This window comes from Alligator mississippiensis, chromosome 5, assembly GCF_030867095.1.
Source record: "Alligator mississippiensis isolate rAllMis1 chromosome 5, rAllMis1, whole genome shotgun sequence".
Lineage (NCBI taxonomy): Eukaryota > Metazoa > Chordata > Crocodylia > Alligatoridae > Alligator > Alligator mississippiensis.
In genome coordinates, this window is record NC_081828.1 from 79,188,204 (window position 1) to 79,206,610 (window position 18,407).

General features: G+C 40.5%; 2 protein-coding genes across 13 annotated transcripts in view; one reads left to right on the plus strand and one right to left on the minus strand.

Moving 5' to 3' along the window:
- LOC102558349 (poly(rC)-binding protein 3) overlaps positions 1 to 18,407 on the plus strand; it is a 929,340-nt gene that overhangs the window by 866,102 nt on the left and 44,831 nt on the right. For all 11 annotated transcript variants that reach the window (XM_059728516.1, XM_019485665.2, XM_059728517.1 and 8 more), the window contains 3 exons: positions 5,636 to 5,767; positions 10,652 to 10,780; positions 14,667 to 14,810. In XM_059728516.1, coding sequence (XP_059584499.1) covers positions 5,636 to 5,767; positions 10,652 to 10,780; positions 14,667 to 14,810 — 405 coding nt within the window. The remainder of the gene's footprint in view (positions 1 to 5,635; positions 5,768 to 10,651; positions 10,781 to 14,666; positions 14,811 to 18,407) is intronic.
- The window catches only part of ZNF830 (zinc finger protein 830), a 109,874-nt gene that overhangs the window by 32,256 nt on the left and 59,211 nt on the right, over positions 1 to 18,407 (minus strand). The gene's annotated exons all lie outside the window — the stretch shown is intronic.

The window sequence follows — 18,407 nt, forward strand, 5'->3', positions numbered from 1 at the left end:
ACCTGTGCACCCCTCCCCACCCCTGCTGCAGCCACCAGAAGCCTGGACCCATGCTGCCTTGAGGCCCTACTGCTGCCCCATACTTGGGAAGGCTAAGCCCCGTTAACCCCCCTCCCTCTTCTGCCGCCTATGTTAACATCTCTCCCAGCTATACAGTTGGTCCAGTAAAAGATATCACCAAACAAGCCTTGCTCCTTGCACTGTTAGCAAAGGGAATGTTTGTTCATGAAATGGAGCGCACAGTTCTCAGGGCATAAATCCTACTTATGGCACAGGTTACCAGAACTGCATGGTATGTCAAGGAACACAGATTCTGATTTTGTGGGATGACCATTTCCCCCCTCCTCCCCCCCCAAGGCAGAAGTTAACTTTAATATATATTAGGAGTGAAGACAGAAAAACTAGAGTTGTCATCATTAAAAACTTACCATTTGCACCAGCTCACAAATGTGTAAAGATGTTAAAACTCTGTCTGACAGGGTTGGCAACAACTTAGATGTAATTTGTGATGGTGCAGGTGAGCTTACAGGAAAGCGATTTAGTAGTAATAGGGTGGACTTTAACCAGCTGACACATTTTAATATACATCTGGTCCTGTCTCCAGTAGAGTTTTAAAAAATCCTAGTTAAAGTGTACATACTAACAACTTTAGGGGGATCAAGCATCTTTTAGGTAAGCCTGTTGTTAATAATTTAGCATTTTCATTGTGGTAGTATCTGGAAGCCACAATGATGGACAAGACCCATGTGCTAGGTGCTTTAGAAATACATAATGGAAAGATGCTCTCTCTCTCTCTCTCTTTCTCTCTCTCTCTCTCAAAGAGCTTAGATTCTGCAGCTCCATTAACTTTAGCAGGTATTGAGTTGGATTTGAGTTGACCCAGCATCTAAACCTGACTGCTTTAAATGTTCAGTATCTATTCACCATGTTATAGGTTTGAAGACAGCCTTTGCAGGAATCTCTTGTATGTATCCATCCCTTATTGAGATATCTAAAACTATGCCCAAGTAGCTACAATCTTGATCAGTGCAACTCAAACAATGCCCTTTTCTTAATGCCCACAGCTTCAACCAACTGATGGTTTCAGTCAGAACAAATTATAAATTACAATGCTTCATCCTCTTTGTACAAACTGTCATCAGGAAGTTTTGTCTAACACAGTGAGATGCACTAACAGTTCTACACTGATATGTGGGTGCTCCAGTGAATACTAGTCCAGGGCTCTTTTTTGTTTTTGACATAGTGATATGTGAAATCCTCATTTCAACTCTAAAGGTATACAACTGTCTTGGAAAGACCTGGGAGGTCACAAACAACCCAACCTGTCTAATGCCAGCAAATAATCAAAATGTACAGCCCAGTAAAAACATACATTTAAAATGGACTTTTCTGTATTGTTGTTTCCTACCTAATACCCATTTGCTTTCACAGTATCTCTGCATGGCAAGCACATTAATTTCTAGGAGGTTGCCGATGAGATTATGTGATCACAAGCATAGCTGAGTTTGGATGCCACCCACTAGAGGAGATCAACCCCTGGCCTGCAGGCCAGATCCAGCCCCTGGTGCTGGGTCATCCTGTCTCTGGGGCTCCCCATGGGTCTGAAGATTTGGTAGTGGGGGAGCAGTGACAGCACTTCCCTGCTGCTAAATTTTTGGACCCATGGGGAGCCCTGTGTGCTGGATAGTGTGATCTTAGCCACATGGTGGATCAGGCATTTAGGGTGCCACAGGGCCCAATTTCAGTACATGGGCCTCAATCCTAGCAGGCAGGGGACAGTGTGGGGCCCAAGGGCTATATCCCAGTGCATGTGAGCAACCCAGGGCCACAATCCTGGTATGCAGGGTGGCATTGGCAACGTGTAGGGGGTGCATGTGGGTGCACGTGCACCCCCTAAGATTGGTTGCGCACCCCCTGGAAGCGCCAACCACAAAACCGGAAGTGCCAGTAGAAGTGTACTTCCGGTTCCACCAGTTTTGCCACTAGTGGTTCCGGGCTCAGTGATCAGCCACTGGGGGACCCCTGCCCCCCATCAGCGATCTGGTGCCCCCCCAGACTTGGGAGACACCAGTCACCCGTGCAGGGCTGGGCAGGAGTAGTGCAGGGCCCTGGGGCTCAATTTCAGTGCATGGAGTAGAGCAGGATACTGGGACACAGGGCTGGCATGGGGCCCAATCTGGCCTGAGGCCTGGACCTTCACTACTCACCTGGCCTGAGGGCCAGAAGACTGACCACTGACATACTCAAAATATTCACTTTTAATTAGAGGGACAGGTGGGATGTAAAAGAAACAGCAAAACATCAACATCAGCCATTGAAGTTAGAAGTGGAATACATGTTTTAGGGCTTGGGCACACAGCAAGTTTACAGAGCAGGAAGTACTAAAAACTGTGTGAAATGAGTGAATATTTGCAAATATATGCAGAACACTTGCCCAGATTCATGAGCAAAAAAACCCCAGCCGGATATAGTATTCTAAATACACTGTTATATTTAGCAATTACTTCACTGGCTTTCTTATCAGGTTTTAAACTGCTATTATACCCCGAGGCCAATCCTTAGCCATTTATATTGTCACAGACCAGCTGCAGATCTGCCACACTGTCTTATTATGTTTGCTGGGCCCTGACCGAAAATAGGACTCTCTAAGTAAAACTACCTTGCGTGATAGACTGACCATGAATTGTGCTTTTTATCTGATGCGTTTGCTTCTGTAAACTGTTGCACTTGGTTGAAATGTTGTTACCACAGTAAAATTCACAGTGCCCTAGATTGCAGAGGCCAAGCCTGGCAAGAATTGGCACCTCCACAGAGGGGCTGCTGCCGTCAGGCATCACTTGGTTTCTTATCAGACTAAATTTATGAGGCAGAGTAGCTTCCTGAGGACCAGAATTTGAGTTTGGATTGTGAGTCCCATAAGAAGGAGTTAGCATGCTGTTTTACCACCTGTGTGTAAATAAATCTAAGTTACACTTAAAATACACTTGCCTATCCCATCACTAATTTCTCCTTTCTTGGTGGCTGGCCTGTCAGACACTGACACCTGATACGTCTTAGCAAAGCAGAGATGCTGGCATCAAAACTGGGTACAGGTGTTAGAAACAGCAACACCAATACTGAAGCCAACTCAGGATCATTCACATCACTCACCGTCATTAAGATCCCAGGACATTTCAGTGGACAGGGGAGTATTAATCCTGGTGTTCCTGGGCAAATTACATTTTGGGAAATTACCACACCCATTTAAATTCTTCCCTCTATTCTAATTAGTCCTGATACTTTTCTTGACCCACTGTCCTAAGCTGTGGTGCACTGTTTTTAAGTACTGTTCTGCAGCAACTGTATTCCACCTTAAAGATTTGTGAAGTAATCCTTTAATTTGCAGGGGTGGGGTACCTTAGCTAGTTAATGTTTGGAAGAGCATAGAATCAGAAAATTAGGGTTGGAAAGGGGCATGGCATCCAATAATTCAATCAAGCCAGGATCACTCCTGTCTAAACCATCCTAGGCAAACATAGGCTAGTGTTTGTCTAACCTATTCTAAAACTATACAAACAACTCTCTTGCACAACTACCAGGCACAATTCCTGACAACATCAAAAAATACCCAGACTTGCCACAACTAAAGCAGGGGGATGAGGACACTGTCAGTATCTTGCACTACAAGAAGAGGAAGTAGTTTGTTGAGAGCTCCAAGGAAGAGGACCGTGCTCCCTACTACAGAGGAAGGCAAAACATTGCACAGTCCATGTCAGTCTGAGCATGCAAAATTCCTTTCAGTCCCAAATAGGTTGTCAGTCTGACCCTGGATGAGCAAGACCCTGTAGCGAGGAACCTCTGTTTTTTTAAGTCCCAGCAGGACCATTGGTACACCCCAGTCAAAATCTCCAGCCTTGCCTGCAGCCAACACCTAGGGCACTTGTACATGTGACACCATTGCCATGGACACATGATGAAAATGTCACTTTTTATGGTTTAATGGCATCACGCTGTACACATGCAAGAGGAGGGAAGACTGCCTGGGCAACCCCAGGGGGCACCTAATGTGTCTGAGAAAAAAAAACTTTGCCCAAAGCAATAGGAAGCAAAAAAAAATCCTTCCCAGCCCCAAGCAGCAGCAGAAATATCTGGGAAGACCCAAATACGCTCCATTCTACAACAGAATTCTTCTCATGATCTCCATGAGAAGAGATGCATGTGTGTGGGAGGGAGGGAGGGTCTCCTGGGCTTCCAGCTGTTGCTCTTCCAGCTGTTGCTCTTCACAGGATACGCCAAGCATTACTACTCCTAAATTATCTCTGATTAATGAGTGTCCAACATCTTGAAAATGTCCAGTGAAGGAAATTACACAACTTCCCTAGGCAGTGTATTCCACTGTTTCCCACTTCTATCAATGAAGTTTCTCCTCATATCCAGTCAAAACATACTTTGTTGCAATTTTAAACTATTGCTACATGTCCTGTCTGCAGTGAGGTAGAAAAGGTTTTCTTTATAGCAGCGCTTCAGATATTTGGAAACTGCTGTTATGTCCCCTCTTAACTGCCTTTTTCTGTAAGATGAACATGCTTATTTCTCTCACCTTTTCCTAATTTGCCTTGCCTTCCATGGACATTATCATTGTTGTCACTCACCTTTGGACCCTCTCTAACTTTCGTATGCTTCTGTGGGGCACAGAACGACACACAATATTCTAGATGAGGCCTAACCAGCGCCTAGTAGAGTGACACTATCACCTCACCAGTCTTACACCTAATGTTCTTGATGGTGCATGTTGCAATTTTCTGATGAAAGATATTACAAAAATCTGAAGTAGCTTGCATGGCTTCTTATACAGTCTCCAGAATTTTTAAATTCTCTCATTAGTATCCCATTTGTACACCAGGAAGATGAGAGTTATGATTTCATTTGTAAGGAAAATACAAGAGGGAGACAGTTTTGCAGCTGCAAGTGAGTTTGAACTGGCAAAGCACATTTGACACAAATGTGAAGCTATAGCAACTGATAAAGCACTGAGATGCTCATTGAAAGATACAATATAATCTCATTGATTAGATTAGATTAGATTAGATTAGATTAGATTAGATTAGATGAACGGGTAGTTGGGGTTCTGCAGACAATTATTAGAACTAACTACACCTGAATACTTGGGTGATAGATCTGACAGGAAAGAATTTAAAAAATATTAAGTAGCACTGAAAATGCTTAAAATCTGGCAGCAAAATGGAGTTAAATCTCAGAAGCACCAAAATATTTATCCAAATAATGGATAATTCTAGGTCTGTCATGTTTGTTGCTTAATGTTTTTCATTGCTTCTTTGTGGTTTCCTTTCTAACCTGTCCCTTTGCATTAAAAGTGCTAGGAAGCACAATGTGCTTCAGTAGCTAATTAACACTGTGTTTGTGCCTACATCTTGTAGTATGGGATACCAAGAGTGCTCCACTACCACAGTTTTCTCATGAAGTTCATGCTTCTGGTGTGCCAGCATCAGAGCTGCCTGCCTTATTTGCTACAAAACATGATTAGTTTCAAGCTCACCACTTCTCTGAGCACAGCTCAAGTATTTGCCATGAGTCTCTTAATACTTAAGAAGAATGACAAATCCACTGCTAATTCTTCTTGACATTGTCATTACAGGACATAAATGCTTCAATGACAAACAGCACGGTGACAAGCAAACCACCTGTGACGCTGCGGCTTGTTGTCCCTGCAAGTCAGTGTGGGTCCCTTATAGGGAAAGGCGGCTCCAAAATCAAAGAAATTAGGGAGGTAAGTTGTCAGACTCTGGGTGGGCATGCTAAATAACTGTGTGTGGCTCCATGTCCCAATGTAGCTATTTAAAGAGGGTCTTTTAGGAAGACAGACACATGACCCAGTTACTCCAGAATATGAGAAAGTTGAAAATAAATTTATTCCAGAGAACATTATTCTAGTGTACATGTTGTGTCCCATCCCACCATCAGCTTTGCTCTGGGTGCATCTACATGAGACGTTTACCCTGGAGTAGTCTAATTAGCTCTGCAGTAAACATCTTGGCATCTACATGTGCAGGGCTATTAGTAAACTAATTAATTTTGCAGCAGGATAGTACTTGTAAATATAAGTACTACTCTGTTGCGGAGCTTTTTACTCCGCAGAAGCGCACATGTAGACACTGACGCAGCTTGCTGGGGCAAAAGGGTACTTCAGTGCGGGGGCTACCAGCCAGCTAGCTCTGTAATAGAGCACCTTTGTGCCCCAGCCAGCCCCTCCTCCTCACATTGAGCTGGGTCACAGCAGCCCTGGGCTGGCAGGCTGACCCCCCAGGCCTCCTGCCAGCTGGCTCTGTTCCAACCCTGTTTGATGTGCTAGGTAAATATGCACATGTAAATGCAGTGCCCAGGAGCAAGAAACTGGCACAATAAGCACCCGAGTTTATTGTATTGTATTAATATGCATGTGTAGACGTACCCTCTAAGAGCCACATGCCCAATGCAAACCAGTTCCCCCCCACCTGCTAGCAAGTCATTGTAACAGCTCCTACTTCTAGCAGTCAACTTGGCTGGGTTTATTGCATGTTTTCTCCTTACTACAGAGATGGTGTAGACTCTTACTACAAAGATTTCACTTGGGAGTAAAATCCTGGGTAAATTACTCTGAAGTAAATGTGTCATGTATCTACACAAAAAGTTATTACATTGTATTAATAAAAGTATTTGCTGAATATAATGCTCAGGGGGGAAAAAATCAGTGAATGAGAACAAGGAGACAAACACATCTATAATCTCATGTCTTCATGAAACCAAAGGATATACAGTGAAATGTAAATAGAATTGTGTGTTCCAAGGTGCAATTAAGTCTTCAAAAAGTAATGCATGCTTAGGGAACAGATCCATTTTAGAAGAAAGAAAACAAGATGCCATGTTGCAAAGGGCTACTTTAACAGAAGAATGGTTTCTTCAAGTTTCTTTCTAGGTGTTGAAAAAAAATCCAGAAATACCTCAAATGATCCATGTCTGAAGTGTTGCTTATCATTTCCAAATCTGCACATTTCAGTCACAACCACTTTAGCCAGAAAGCATTAAGTAGGAAAAAGGGACACTTGTCAAAGTTATTAGGCCCAAAATTTGACACACCTTTTTATTCTTCAGTTGGTTTCCTAACCTGTATTCCCACACACTTCCAGTTCACCCTAGCTCTAATCTTACGATTTCACAAGTAGCTTAATTTCACATAAACTCACCCCGGGAAACTAATATATACATTTTAAAATCAAATCTCATTCTTGGGACATCCACTCAACATTAAATATACTCTGCAGTAATGAACTTTTTTCTAACCACAAAATGCCAAAATAGTTGTGCAAGATCAATTTTAAATGTTATACAGTAATACACCAATACAATACATGCAAATCAGACAAAGTTGTGGCAGAATATTTTGAAAATGAGTCAAATAAAAAAATATATCCCTTCTAGGGGAGTGTTGTACCTAGATATGAAGATTTTTTTTCAGAAAAAGGAATTTCCATCCTGTGAAAAACTCCAATATTTCTGCATTTGTTTTGTCCTTAATCAGGACAAAGTATAGCAATCTTAAAAATTAAAAAAACAAAGAGGAAAGTCACAGAATTTTCAATTTGGAAATTTTTATCAAGATGAAAAAATTTATTTCTAAAATGCTGTTTCAAAATAGACTGTCTTGTTTGTTTTTGAACTTGACTATAAATCTATAAAAAAAACTCAATGAAATATTTGCTTACAAAAGTTATGAAACTGCATAGATCATTGGGAATACTTTTTCCAATGCAATTTTTCACTGAAAAATATTTTGACAGAATATTTTCTCTCTCTTGTATTGAAAAATGCTCTTGTATTAAAGTGTTTGGCACTGGGAAAGAGTGAAAACATTTCTTTACAGATTGCACTGGTTGCCTGAGCACTGTTGGGTAGAATTCAACATATTGTTTTGACCTTTAAAACAGTAAGAGCCAAGTTCAATTCAAATTGGTAAACCAAGGGTGACATTCTATTCGTTCCTGATTGTCTGAATGTCCAGAGTTGGTCATCAACATGGCCATCTAAGTGCCAAAAATAACACTTATTATGCACAGGTTGGTATGCTATTTTTTGTACAGGTTGCTATGCTTTTTGTGCAAGGGAAGAAGGGAGTGCTTGCTTTCTCTCATTTTGCTACCATAGCATATGTCCAGTCTGAGCACATGCATATAGTTGCCCATATGCACAGGGCAACGCATCCATGGAGGTCAGAGGGGGTCCAGAACCCACTTCCCAGGTGAGTTCCCCAACTACTGCATTGTGAAGGCAAAAGAGTGACACTCATACTTGTTTTCCTTATGCGGGTCTAAGTCTAGTAATCATGGATATTGACCAACTCCACTTTTGGACAACTAATGTGGCTGCTTGTCCAGAAGGGTCTCGTGTGGGTGCTGGCTGCTACTGCACATGGGTTTGCTCATCTCTGTTTCTAGGTGTCTATGGCCAGTACTTATGTACAAGGAACATGTGTATGGGCCCTGGCTATTGCTGAGCATGCTCTGTTGTCTATGTGAACAAGGATCTGCATCCAGGAGTAGATTGCCAAGCTTTGTGTAACTGGCTTTTTCAGCACTTAGACAACCAAAAATTCCACGCAGACGACCAAATCTGGACACTTGGACAACAAGGAAGGGGACAGAATGTCACCCTAGGCCTAAATGGGAGGGAAAAATACTTTGGACAATTTAATGACATAATGCAATCCAGATTACACCCACTTCAGCCACAGAACTCAATAGGCTCATTTATTAATTTAGCATCAGAACTGTAGACTGCAAAGATTACTGGTCACATCAGTTTAGGCTTCTACACAAATACAGGAACACCCCTTTGTGAGCAGAGAGGTGCCTAACCCCTGTGCAGATGTTAGAGCAGATTTGAAACCCTTACATACATAGAAGGGCTTAATATGTTAGGCATGCTCTGAACACAAATGGCACACCACGAAAGCACTGTGTTTATTATAGAATGCACAAGGCATGGATGCTCACACTCAAAAACACTGGTGGTGCTGCCTGCCTTTTGTCAAGTAGAGCACATCTACAGGAAGTGGAAGGCCTAGGTTCAATTTCTTCTTCAGCCTGAGGGGATTCAAACCCACATTTCCTACCTACCAGAAGCTTGCCATAAACACTGGTCTGTAGAGTATTAGATATTCACCTCTCTTCCTATTGAAGCTGGGCCACTGTACCAATGAGTACCACTGGAACCAATGAGGAAGCTGGCAAAAGAGCACTGGATTCTTTAGCCTAGTAGTTACAGCACTGAGTGGGCAGAGAGATCTGAGTTCCAGTCCCATGCTCTGGATTATTTGTGATTCTTATCACTGGTTAACATAAAATTCATGAGCATAAGGTATAAGCAGACCTGGTTACACTGGGCATGTCTACAGGAGACATTTACTGCAGAGTAGACTAATTAGCTCCACACTAAACATCTTGTGTCTACATGTGCAGCCCTAGTAAACTGCAGGAAACTAATTCCAGAGCAGGGTAGTGCTTGTAAATACAAGTCCTGCTGAAGAGTTTTTTACATGTAGACACAGACGTGGCTGCCTGGGTCACAAGGGTGCTTCAGAATAAAGGTGCCATGACAGATTGATCAAATTGTGGTGAGATTCCAAAGCATATTAAAGGACACATAACTGATATTCCAAGCTTAAACAGCACTACTGAATAGAAGATGTAATGAGTAATTTAATCAATCTCTGGAAAGAAGAATAAGATGTGCTATGTGTGGCCAACAGAAAACTAAGTTAACTCCTTGCTGACTGTCACAAAATCAATAACAGGCAAAAATTGTACATCACAAATCAATCAGAAATAGATTTTGTGCATAATATATTAATGTACTAATTCAATATGAAATGCATGGCTCTTTCCCATTAATTGAAAAGTTCTTCCAGAATTTTTTTTTTAAGTTACACCATGGATATTTTGTCCTCATGTCTTTTTCTGTGCATGCATGTTTTGACTAAGAATCTTTATCATCAAGAACCAATTTTTAAAAATGGCTTATATCCTGTTTATGCTCCTTAATGAACTAAAAGCTGATGATATGCATATGCTTCATCAACACAAATGATGATTTAGAAGAGTTCTTGTGTTACACCACACAAATTGTGAGATCTTTCAGTGTATAAAGCAGCCCCAAACTTCATCAGAAAAAGTGCAGTCAGTCATTAATTCATTAAGGAATCACCCATCCATGACTGAGATTTATTAGGGAGGCTGATATTCTTCATATATCAGCAATTATTTTTATCATTATTTTCTTAATGATTATAAAAGTCCTTCATTCCCCACTCCCCCACCCCCATGAATCTACAGTAGTCTCTTTTTCAAGAAACTGGAAGACTAACACAGGGTTTAAAATGCACAATTTATTTCTTTAGCTACTATACTTCTTATCATGGAAATACTTGCCAATGTGGTTTCCATAGACAAACTTACACCCAGTGTCATCTAATTATCATGTGTATGCTAGCAAAGGATGAGCATAGCTTAGATATGGATCTGTTTTATCACTTTATTATTTCTTATCAGTGAATAAATGGCTTGAAATGCACAGCTCTACTTTGCAGATATTAATGTTGGTTTTGTTTGTTTTTCTTAAGTCCACAGGGGCCCAGGTACAAGTAGCTGGGGATATGTTGCCAAACTCAACAGAACGTGCTGTCACTATATCAGGCACTCCAGATGCCATTATTCAGTGTGTAAAACAAATCTGTGTGGTTATGCTAGAGGTAAGATAATCCTTAAAAGCATTTGCCATCCATAAAGATAATGTTTGATTTGTTTCCTTTAAATACCAGCCCCTTCTTTTTTAAACCCTGGTCTCAGAAGGGAGTGCACTCGCCAAATCTGAGTGATTTCAAGAATATGTAGAAAGGTTCTGTACATAGCTTTTTAAAGTTCTCAGTACCACCAGATCTACTTATAATGTAGAAGACCATTCTGTCACTGAAAAGTCAACAGGTCAGCTGGTTAAAAAACCTGACTTTAATCCTGTTGGAAGTTCTGAGCTATCAACATTTTATATTCACACAAATCAGAAATCAAGGATTTTTTTCCCTGAAAGAGAATATTTGAAAATGTTTCATTTCAACTGTTTCAAAACCTTTTATTCCAATAAACTGATGAAATCAATGAAAACTAAGACTGGGATGGAGCACAGAATGTATTCTAGTCCAACCCCCTGCTCGAGGTCGACGATCCCTATTTAAACCTCCTAGACAAGCGTTTGTGTAACCTCTTAAAAGATTTGGGAGCAAACTGTCACACACAGCTACCAGGCAAAATGGCTGAAACATCAAAAACACTTTGATAATGTCAGAACGTTTCATTTTTACTTTGCCTTTCAAATATTAGATAATATCATTAATATAAAAGTCTGGATGTTTTGATGACCATATTAGAGTATAACAAGAATACTAGGTTTTTATGTTATTATAATACTTGGCATGATAAAGTTGAAATGAAATGTTCTGACCTTATTGAAGTAAGACATTTCAATAAAGTGAAAATAAACTATTTCAGCCTCATCAAAAAGAAAGATTTTCATAATTTCCTGTCAAATAATAAATAACAAAATCTTAATATTTCTATAAAATGTTTCAGTTACGTTGTATCTTCATATTTGAATGAAAAATGGCTTGCATAAAAAATTTAACCACTGATGTGACATTTACCACTCTTCAATAGCTGACATCCTACATTTATTTATTCCTTAATCTAAAATAAGGACAATATTGTAGTGGTCACTACAGCGTAGTAACTGTTGGCTGTTTAATAGTCTGCCTAATTAAAATAAATGTATAAAGATTACTGTTATAATTAAGGGTGCAACAATAGAGATTTTTTGGGCCAATACTTAGTTGCTTTTTAACGAGCCATATCAGCCAATACTGATCAAATTGCTGATATGGAGCTGGGCAACTTGGAAAACAGCATCTGGCTGGTAAGTCTGGTGTGAGGGAAGGGGCAAAGGGGAAGGGAAGAGGAGTGGGGGGGGGCACATCGAAACCTCTGCGGTGAGGGAGAGAGTGGGGCTGGGGCAGGGGTAGGTGCTGCACAGCCAGAGCAAGACATGGGACAGAGCCGCGAGCAGCTCATCTGGGGACCATGGCAGGGACAGCTCCCACTGCTGCATGCACCCCAGGAGGGCATGGGGGGGCATGTGCCCCTGGATCTGTATGTGAGGCAAGGGTGTGCTGCTACTGCAGACTGGAGCTGGGGCAGCTCCGGGCTCTTCCTAGCAGGGGGCTGGGCTGGGTTGTGCCTGGGGCAGGTGGGAGCAGTCCTGGGAGGGGGACTACAGGGTGGGGGCTGCAGCTCTTGCCCCACACACAGATCCAGGGGCACACACCCCACACATAGATATGGGATGCACGCAGTAGCGGGAGCTGCCCCCCTGGTCCTCCCCAGATGAGCTGCTTATGGCTTCACCCCATGCCCCACCCCAGCTGCGCAGTGCCTGCCCCAGCCCCACTCTCTCCCTGTCTCATCGCTGGAGCCTTGATATGCCCCCAACCCATGCACCTTCCCTCACAACAGACTTACCAGTCAGACCCAGCTGCTCTGCCAGGCTGCAGTCCTGGCCGCTGCCTGCATGCTGCACTATGGCTGCGTGAATGCACGGGGCATTTATCAGGGACATTATCAGGTGCATCAGCCAATAAAAACCGATTACCGATACTGCCAATTTTCCTTATATCAGTGCCAATCCAATATGGGTCCGATGTATTGGTGCACCTCTAGTTATAATGATCAAACTCTTTCTTGCAAACTGACATTTTTCTTGCTTCTTGTAATTGCATATATGGGAAAAGAATTTTGTTTAATAAAAATATAACAATACAGAAAGAAAATATTATAAAAGTCTCAGTTTATTAGCCACTGGAATCTGGTTATGTTTGTGAGAAACTAATTGACCAGACAAAAAAAATCCTTATGTCTGAGGCTCAAGTTTAGAACATATCTTAATGGACAGAGTTTCAAACGAAGCTTAAACCTATGTATTCACTTCCCCTTTTATTCTCAGACCTTTACAGATGCAAGTAATCACAGGAGCAATTTTATACTTCTAGTTATTAGGAGGTGCAAGTGATATACTTAGTCATCTAATTATCTGCTTTGTGGATGCAGTTTCTAGTCAGATGTCTAAATAACATTGATTACATTCCTAGTTATTTTCAGAAACAAACTAGACAACTACATTTCACAATCAGAGCTAAATATTATTTTTCTGCTTGTAAAGTGAATTTTCTTTTCAAATGGACTGAAGACAGGACAAATATTATCAAGATCAGAGATAATAAAGAACAGAGAAAATATATTACCAATATGAAGCTCTTGAAGCAGACAGTAATTTAACTATATTTTTTTCTTCAAATGATAAGGAATCCAAAATATATGTGTGTTTACTGTGCTAAATGTACTTAATGTAATGTATTTCATTGATTTAAGGAATTGGGCAGTGGTTACTAATTTATTACAGCCAATAATATAATGTTAGGACATGAAATTATTATTATTTACTGTTGATTATAGGAGTGTTTTGAAGTAAGGCACAAAAAATTTTGTAGTATTTGGAAAGCCTATTTTACAGGTCTGACCCTAGGGTCATTTCCATTTTCTAGTCTTTATCTTGTAAAGAAATTCTTATGCTTTATCAAGCTCATGCTTTTACCCATAGCTGTCCATAGGGTATAGTGAATTAGGGCAACCACCCCGAGTCCCGTGCTTTGGGAGGGCCCTGTGGAGCCGGGTGGAGGGGCCACAGCCCCTCCCATGGGGCCCACCTGGAGCTGGCAGCTCAGCCCCGTACCACAGAAGCATGGAGGACCTGCCCCCCCCCTCCATTTCCAGGGGTACCACAGCCCCACGCAGTGTTAAGGGGCCCCACACAAGCTGATTTGCCCCGGGCCCTGCACCCCCCTAGGTTTGGCTCTGCTTTTACCCTTTGAGTCTAAAAAAATTAAAAGAAAAATCTCCTGCTTATTGGATGTTGAGAGTCCTTTCTTGTTCCCATTGCCATCAGTAGGAATGAGTCACAAAAATAGTGGATTTCCTCCACTATTCCTACTGAGTTGAGAGGAAGTGTCTGATTGCACAGCTTGGCCCACCTGCCTTCAATGCAAGTGACAGCAATAGCTCACTCAGAGGGACATTTTTTATTCCAGTTTTATAACAGGAAGTTCTGGTATGTCAGCTAATAAGGGGAATTTTCAAACCAAATGTATTTATCTTGAGTTACAAATTAATGCCAAGGGAGAATGTTGGATAGATTCTCCTTTAAAGACTGACAAGTTTAAAAACTGGCACCTAAATTGCTTGGATAGCTTGAAAGCTAAATTCAACACACACGCTTTGAACCTTTCCCAACATACTGCTATAACCTGCCTTGTGGTTACAGTCTGTCTATATCATGAGCATCCTAGCTGATGCCCTGTAAAGCAAGAGGAAATTTTGCTGCTGAATTCAGTAGGAGCAGGATCCAGGTCTTTGTAGAGAATACGCCAGTGACTGGCAAATGCATGCAGTTGTTTGTGTGAGCTGAGCAATGGAAAGAATGATTTTTGGAGAGTTGCTTAATTCTGCTTTTTGATTGCTTTATGTTTTTGTCTTCAGTCCCCACCCAAAGGTGCCACCATTCCCTACCGTCCCAAACCTGCCTCTGCACCTATCATTTTTGCAGGTGGGCAGGTAAGAGCAGACACCATTTTGGCTTCAGCTGGAAATCACACCGTCTTGGCCCAACCTCAGCCAGCGCCTGTTAGTTTTCAACTTTTACTCTTTCTTTTCCTGGTATAGTATTAATGTCGTTTATCCACTGTGGCTTACAGAAAAAGGAGAACATTGTGTTATAAACTTAAACTGAAAACAAGTCAAGGGCATCTTTTACACAAAGTTTATTTACTATTATTGAATAAATTGCTGGAACTTGTATCCCGTTCATTTCAGCCGTATCCCTGGCCCTATGGGGTGTTCTTTTCTTTATGTGTTGCACTAAATATATCATCAGACTTGATGTTCCAAGAACTTGTCACATAGCTGCATCAGGAATATTTTGGCTTTACATGAGATTATAAGGCTCTCGTTTGCTACAGAGAACAGTGGAAAAGAACAAAATTATGGCATTTGCTATTTTAACAAGGTTTAAAATTAACCTCTCTTCCTTAACTATTTAATAAATGGCAGAAAATCAGATACGCATTCAGTGAGACAAAACGTTATATTTAATTTTAAAAATTCATTGTTTTGTGGCCATATAGGCTACAAATAAGTGTTGCATTTCTTCCAGGAGAAACCATTTTATCTTTGGACAAAGCATGACCATTCAGATGTCTAGGTCCATTGTCCTTAAAAAGGGTCACTGAATAAGAAGTATTAACAGTGTCCCCCAAGACATCACAAAGTACATCTGTACAGTTGTCCTAGAATTGAATCAGAAGGGCAATGTGTGTACATGCCAATCCCAAAACTTTTTTGTTCTGGTACAAACACAGATACAGCTCATCCTAACACAATGCAACATCTGTTCCTTGCCATAAACAGATATATATAAGTTAAGGACTGAGCAGCTTTGAGCAAAACTTACCAAATTATAATTTGCTATGATGTTTTTGCTCCAGAAATGCTCTTAGCATTTTGAAATTCTAATAATTTTAATAGTTTGTAGGGCCAAGTCATGAGTTCCTGAGAAAAATATACGTAAAAGAAATACTGTTTCTCTTTATTTTTTATTATTTCTCTGTTTATAGTTTTAGTGTTTGCAGGTCTGGTCCCCACATCTCAAAAGGACAGAGTAGAATTAGAAAAGGTACAGAGAAGGGTAACCAAAATGATCACAGACATGGTGCAGTTGCTGTACCAAGAGAGCCTAAAAAGGCTAGGACTCTGCAGTTTGAAGAGAAAAGGCTGAGTGGGGATATGACAGATGTCTATATCATGAAAAGCATGGACCAGTGAGCAGGGAACTGTTGTTCACCAAATCCCAAAATACTAAAACTAGTGGACGCCACTGAAATTGGTAGGTGGCAGGTTTAAAACTAACAAGAGAAAGCACTTTTTTATACAATATGTAGTCAACTTGTGGAATTCATTGCCACATGAAGTGGTGAAGGCAGATAGTAGAGCCAAGTTTAAATAGGGACTGCATAAATTCATGGATGATAGATCTATTAGTGGCTATTGAATAAAATGCTTGAAGATGTTTCCTCTGCTATCTCTAAACCAGTAATGATGGCTACAAGGGGAGATACTGATTAAGGGATAGATCATTCTAGAGATACCCAATTCAACGCTCTCCCTCTATAGCAACCATTTCTGCCGTTGTCAGAGACTGAATACTGGGCTAGACTGACTGTTGGTCTGACCTAGTATGGCTCCTATGTTTGACAATATTTTATTGCATTATTTTTGTTGTTATTGTTGTTATTATTGCTATTACTGTTTATGCCAATGGTGATTAGATGATGACAATAATGATTAACAATGATGATGATAATGATCATTCCTGATGTCCAAGTTGCTTCAACTGACTTTCTTCAAAGTAAAAAAACATATTTCTTAAACTAACAGAACTTAAATTGAAAAAAATTACCATGATTTGAACTCTGCTGAATGTGCAACTGCAGAGTAATTTATTACAAACAAATTTTAAGTTTATACTAAGGTGTTCTCCTTTTACAAGTATGCATGTCAGGGCTATGCCTTAGCAGTACTGTAAATGGTGTTACTTTCAAAAGCTGTCTCAGTACATAATGAATCAACTCACTAAATATGTTAAAACCAATTGCTAGAATGCCTTGAGCACTTAAAATAAGTATTTGAAATTGCATCTCATGATGTGATATAAGAAATCTCAGAATTAATCTTTAATTGTATAAAGCAAATACTAGGCAGCCAAGTGTTCTATGTTTTTCTTTGTAAGACTTAGTTCAAACAAAAAATATCTAATTCTGATATTTTAAGTGAACCAAACAGTCTCTCACTGATTAGACCAATTCTTTGGTATCTTAGAAAATGATAGAGGTGGGTTTAGCAGTGACAATGGAAAAGAGACTTTGCTTGGTTTCACTTCTAGTATCAAAATATAATATGTACAATGGTTTTGATACTGTGTTAAAGAAATCCTGGCCACGTCTACATGAGACACTAAACTTGCAGTAGCCCATGACTACTGTGCAGCAGTGTCACATGGAAGAAACCATGACATGACGCTACTGCGCAGTAGTCATGAGCTGTGCCGTCAGCGTCATGAAACAACCGTTCTTTGGCACAACTGTGCCATAACTCCAGTTACTGTGCAGTCATTTAGTACTTTTTAATACAAATACTAAATAACTGCACAGTAAGTACTGCGCAGTCAGCTTCACGTGTAGACACAGCCCCTGAGTACACATTAACACTGAAAACAAAGTATAATGGTGCTGGCAGTGATGAGTCCATCTACCCCTTCCATAAATGTCAACAGTTGTTTCTTTCATTCCCAATAGATTCTGCAAATCTAGATCAAAACACCAGAAAAATCAAACTCCTGCTATTGACAAGATGGGATTTTAAATGGGTTTTGCTGCTTTAAGTATTTCTAATACTTTTAGGTTTCTTTTTTAGTCTTGTATAATATAGTAGAGCTAAAAGGAAGATGAATACACACTGCCATGTGCCATAGCTCAAGTCCTTACTAAACTTCAGCTAAGGTAGTTGTTTAAAAAATTAATATTAATCCCATTACACCACCCCTGTTGAAAGGAAATAAAATGAAGTCTTCATGTCATTTTTCCACATACGAATTTTGTCTTTACCCTATATACCTAAAACAGGCACTTCTAGCAAGGTCTCTTGGAAGCTGGACTCAGCCTTGGGCAACCTCTCACAACAATCTCATTGACTTCACAGATTGTAAATTTGGACCAATTTTTGCCCCAGGCAATTATTCCTGCCCTGACTAAAGTCAACAGCCAAATTACCACTGACTTCACTGGGAACAGGATAATACCCCCATGTTCCTAAATTAATGGGACTCTTTGACCAAGTGACTAATGAATTATTTATTTATTATTTGTGTTCCAGTAGCTCCTAAAATGCACTTGGTAAATTCCAAGAAAGGCCATGGTCCCTTCCCTGGAGAGTTAGACCATCTGAAGTGCACTCTTTCTACTGCATTTGAAGTAGAACTAGATTCAGACTAAACACCTCTGACTTAAGCTAGTAAGTCAAAGCAGTGCTTTTCCAAATTATCTGCCCACAAAAATAGGTTCCCCCTTATTTAAGCATGACATCAATGGGACCATTTGCATGTCTAATGATAAGTACGTGCTTACAGCTCCAACTCAGCAAGCAATCGTTTGGCAAAGCATTCAAGCA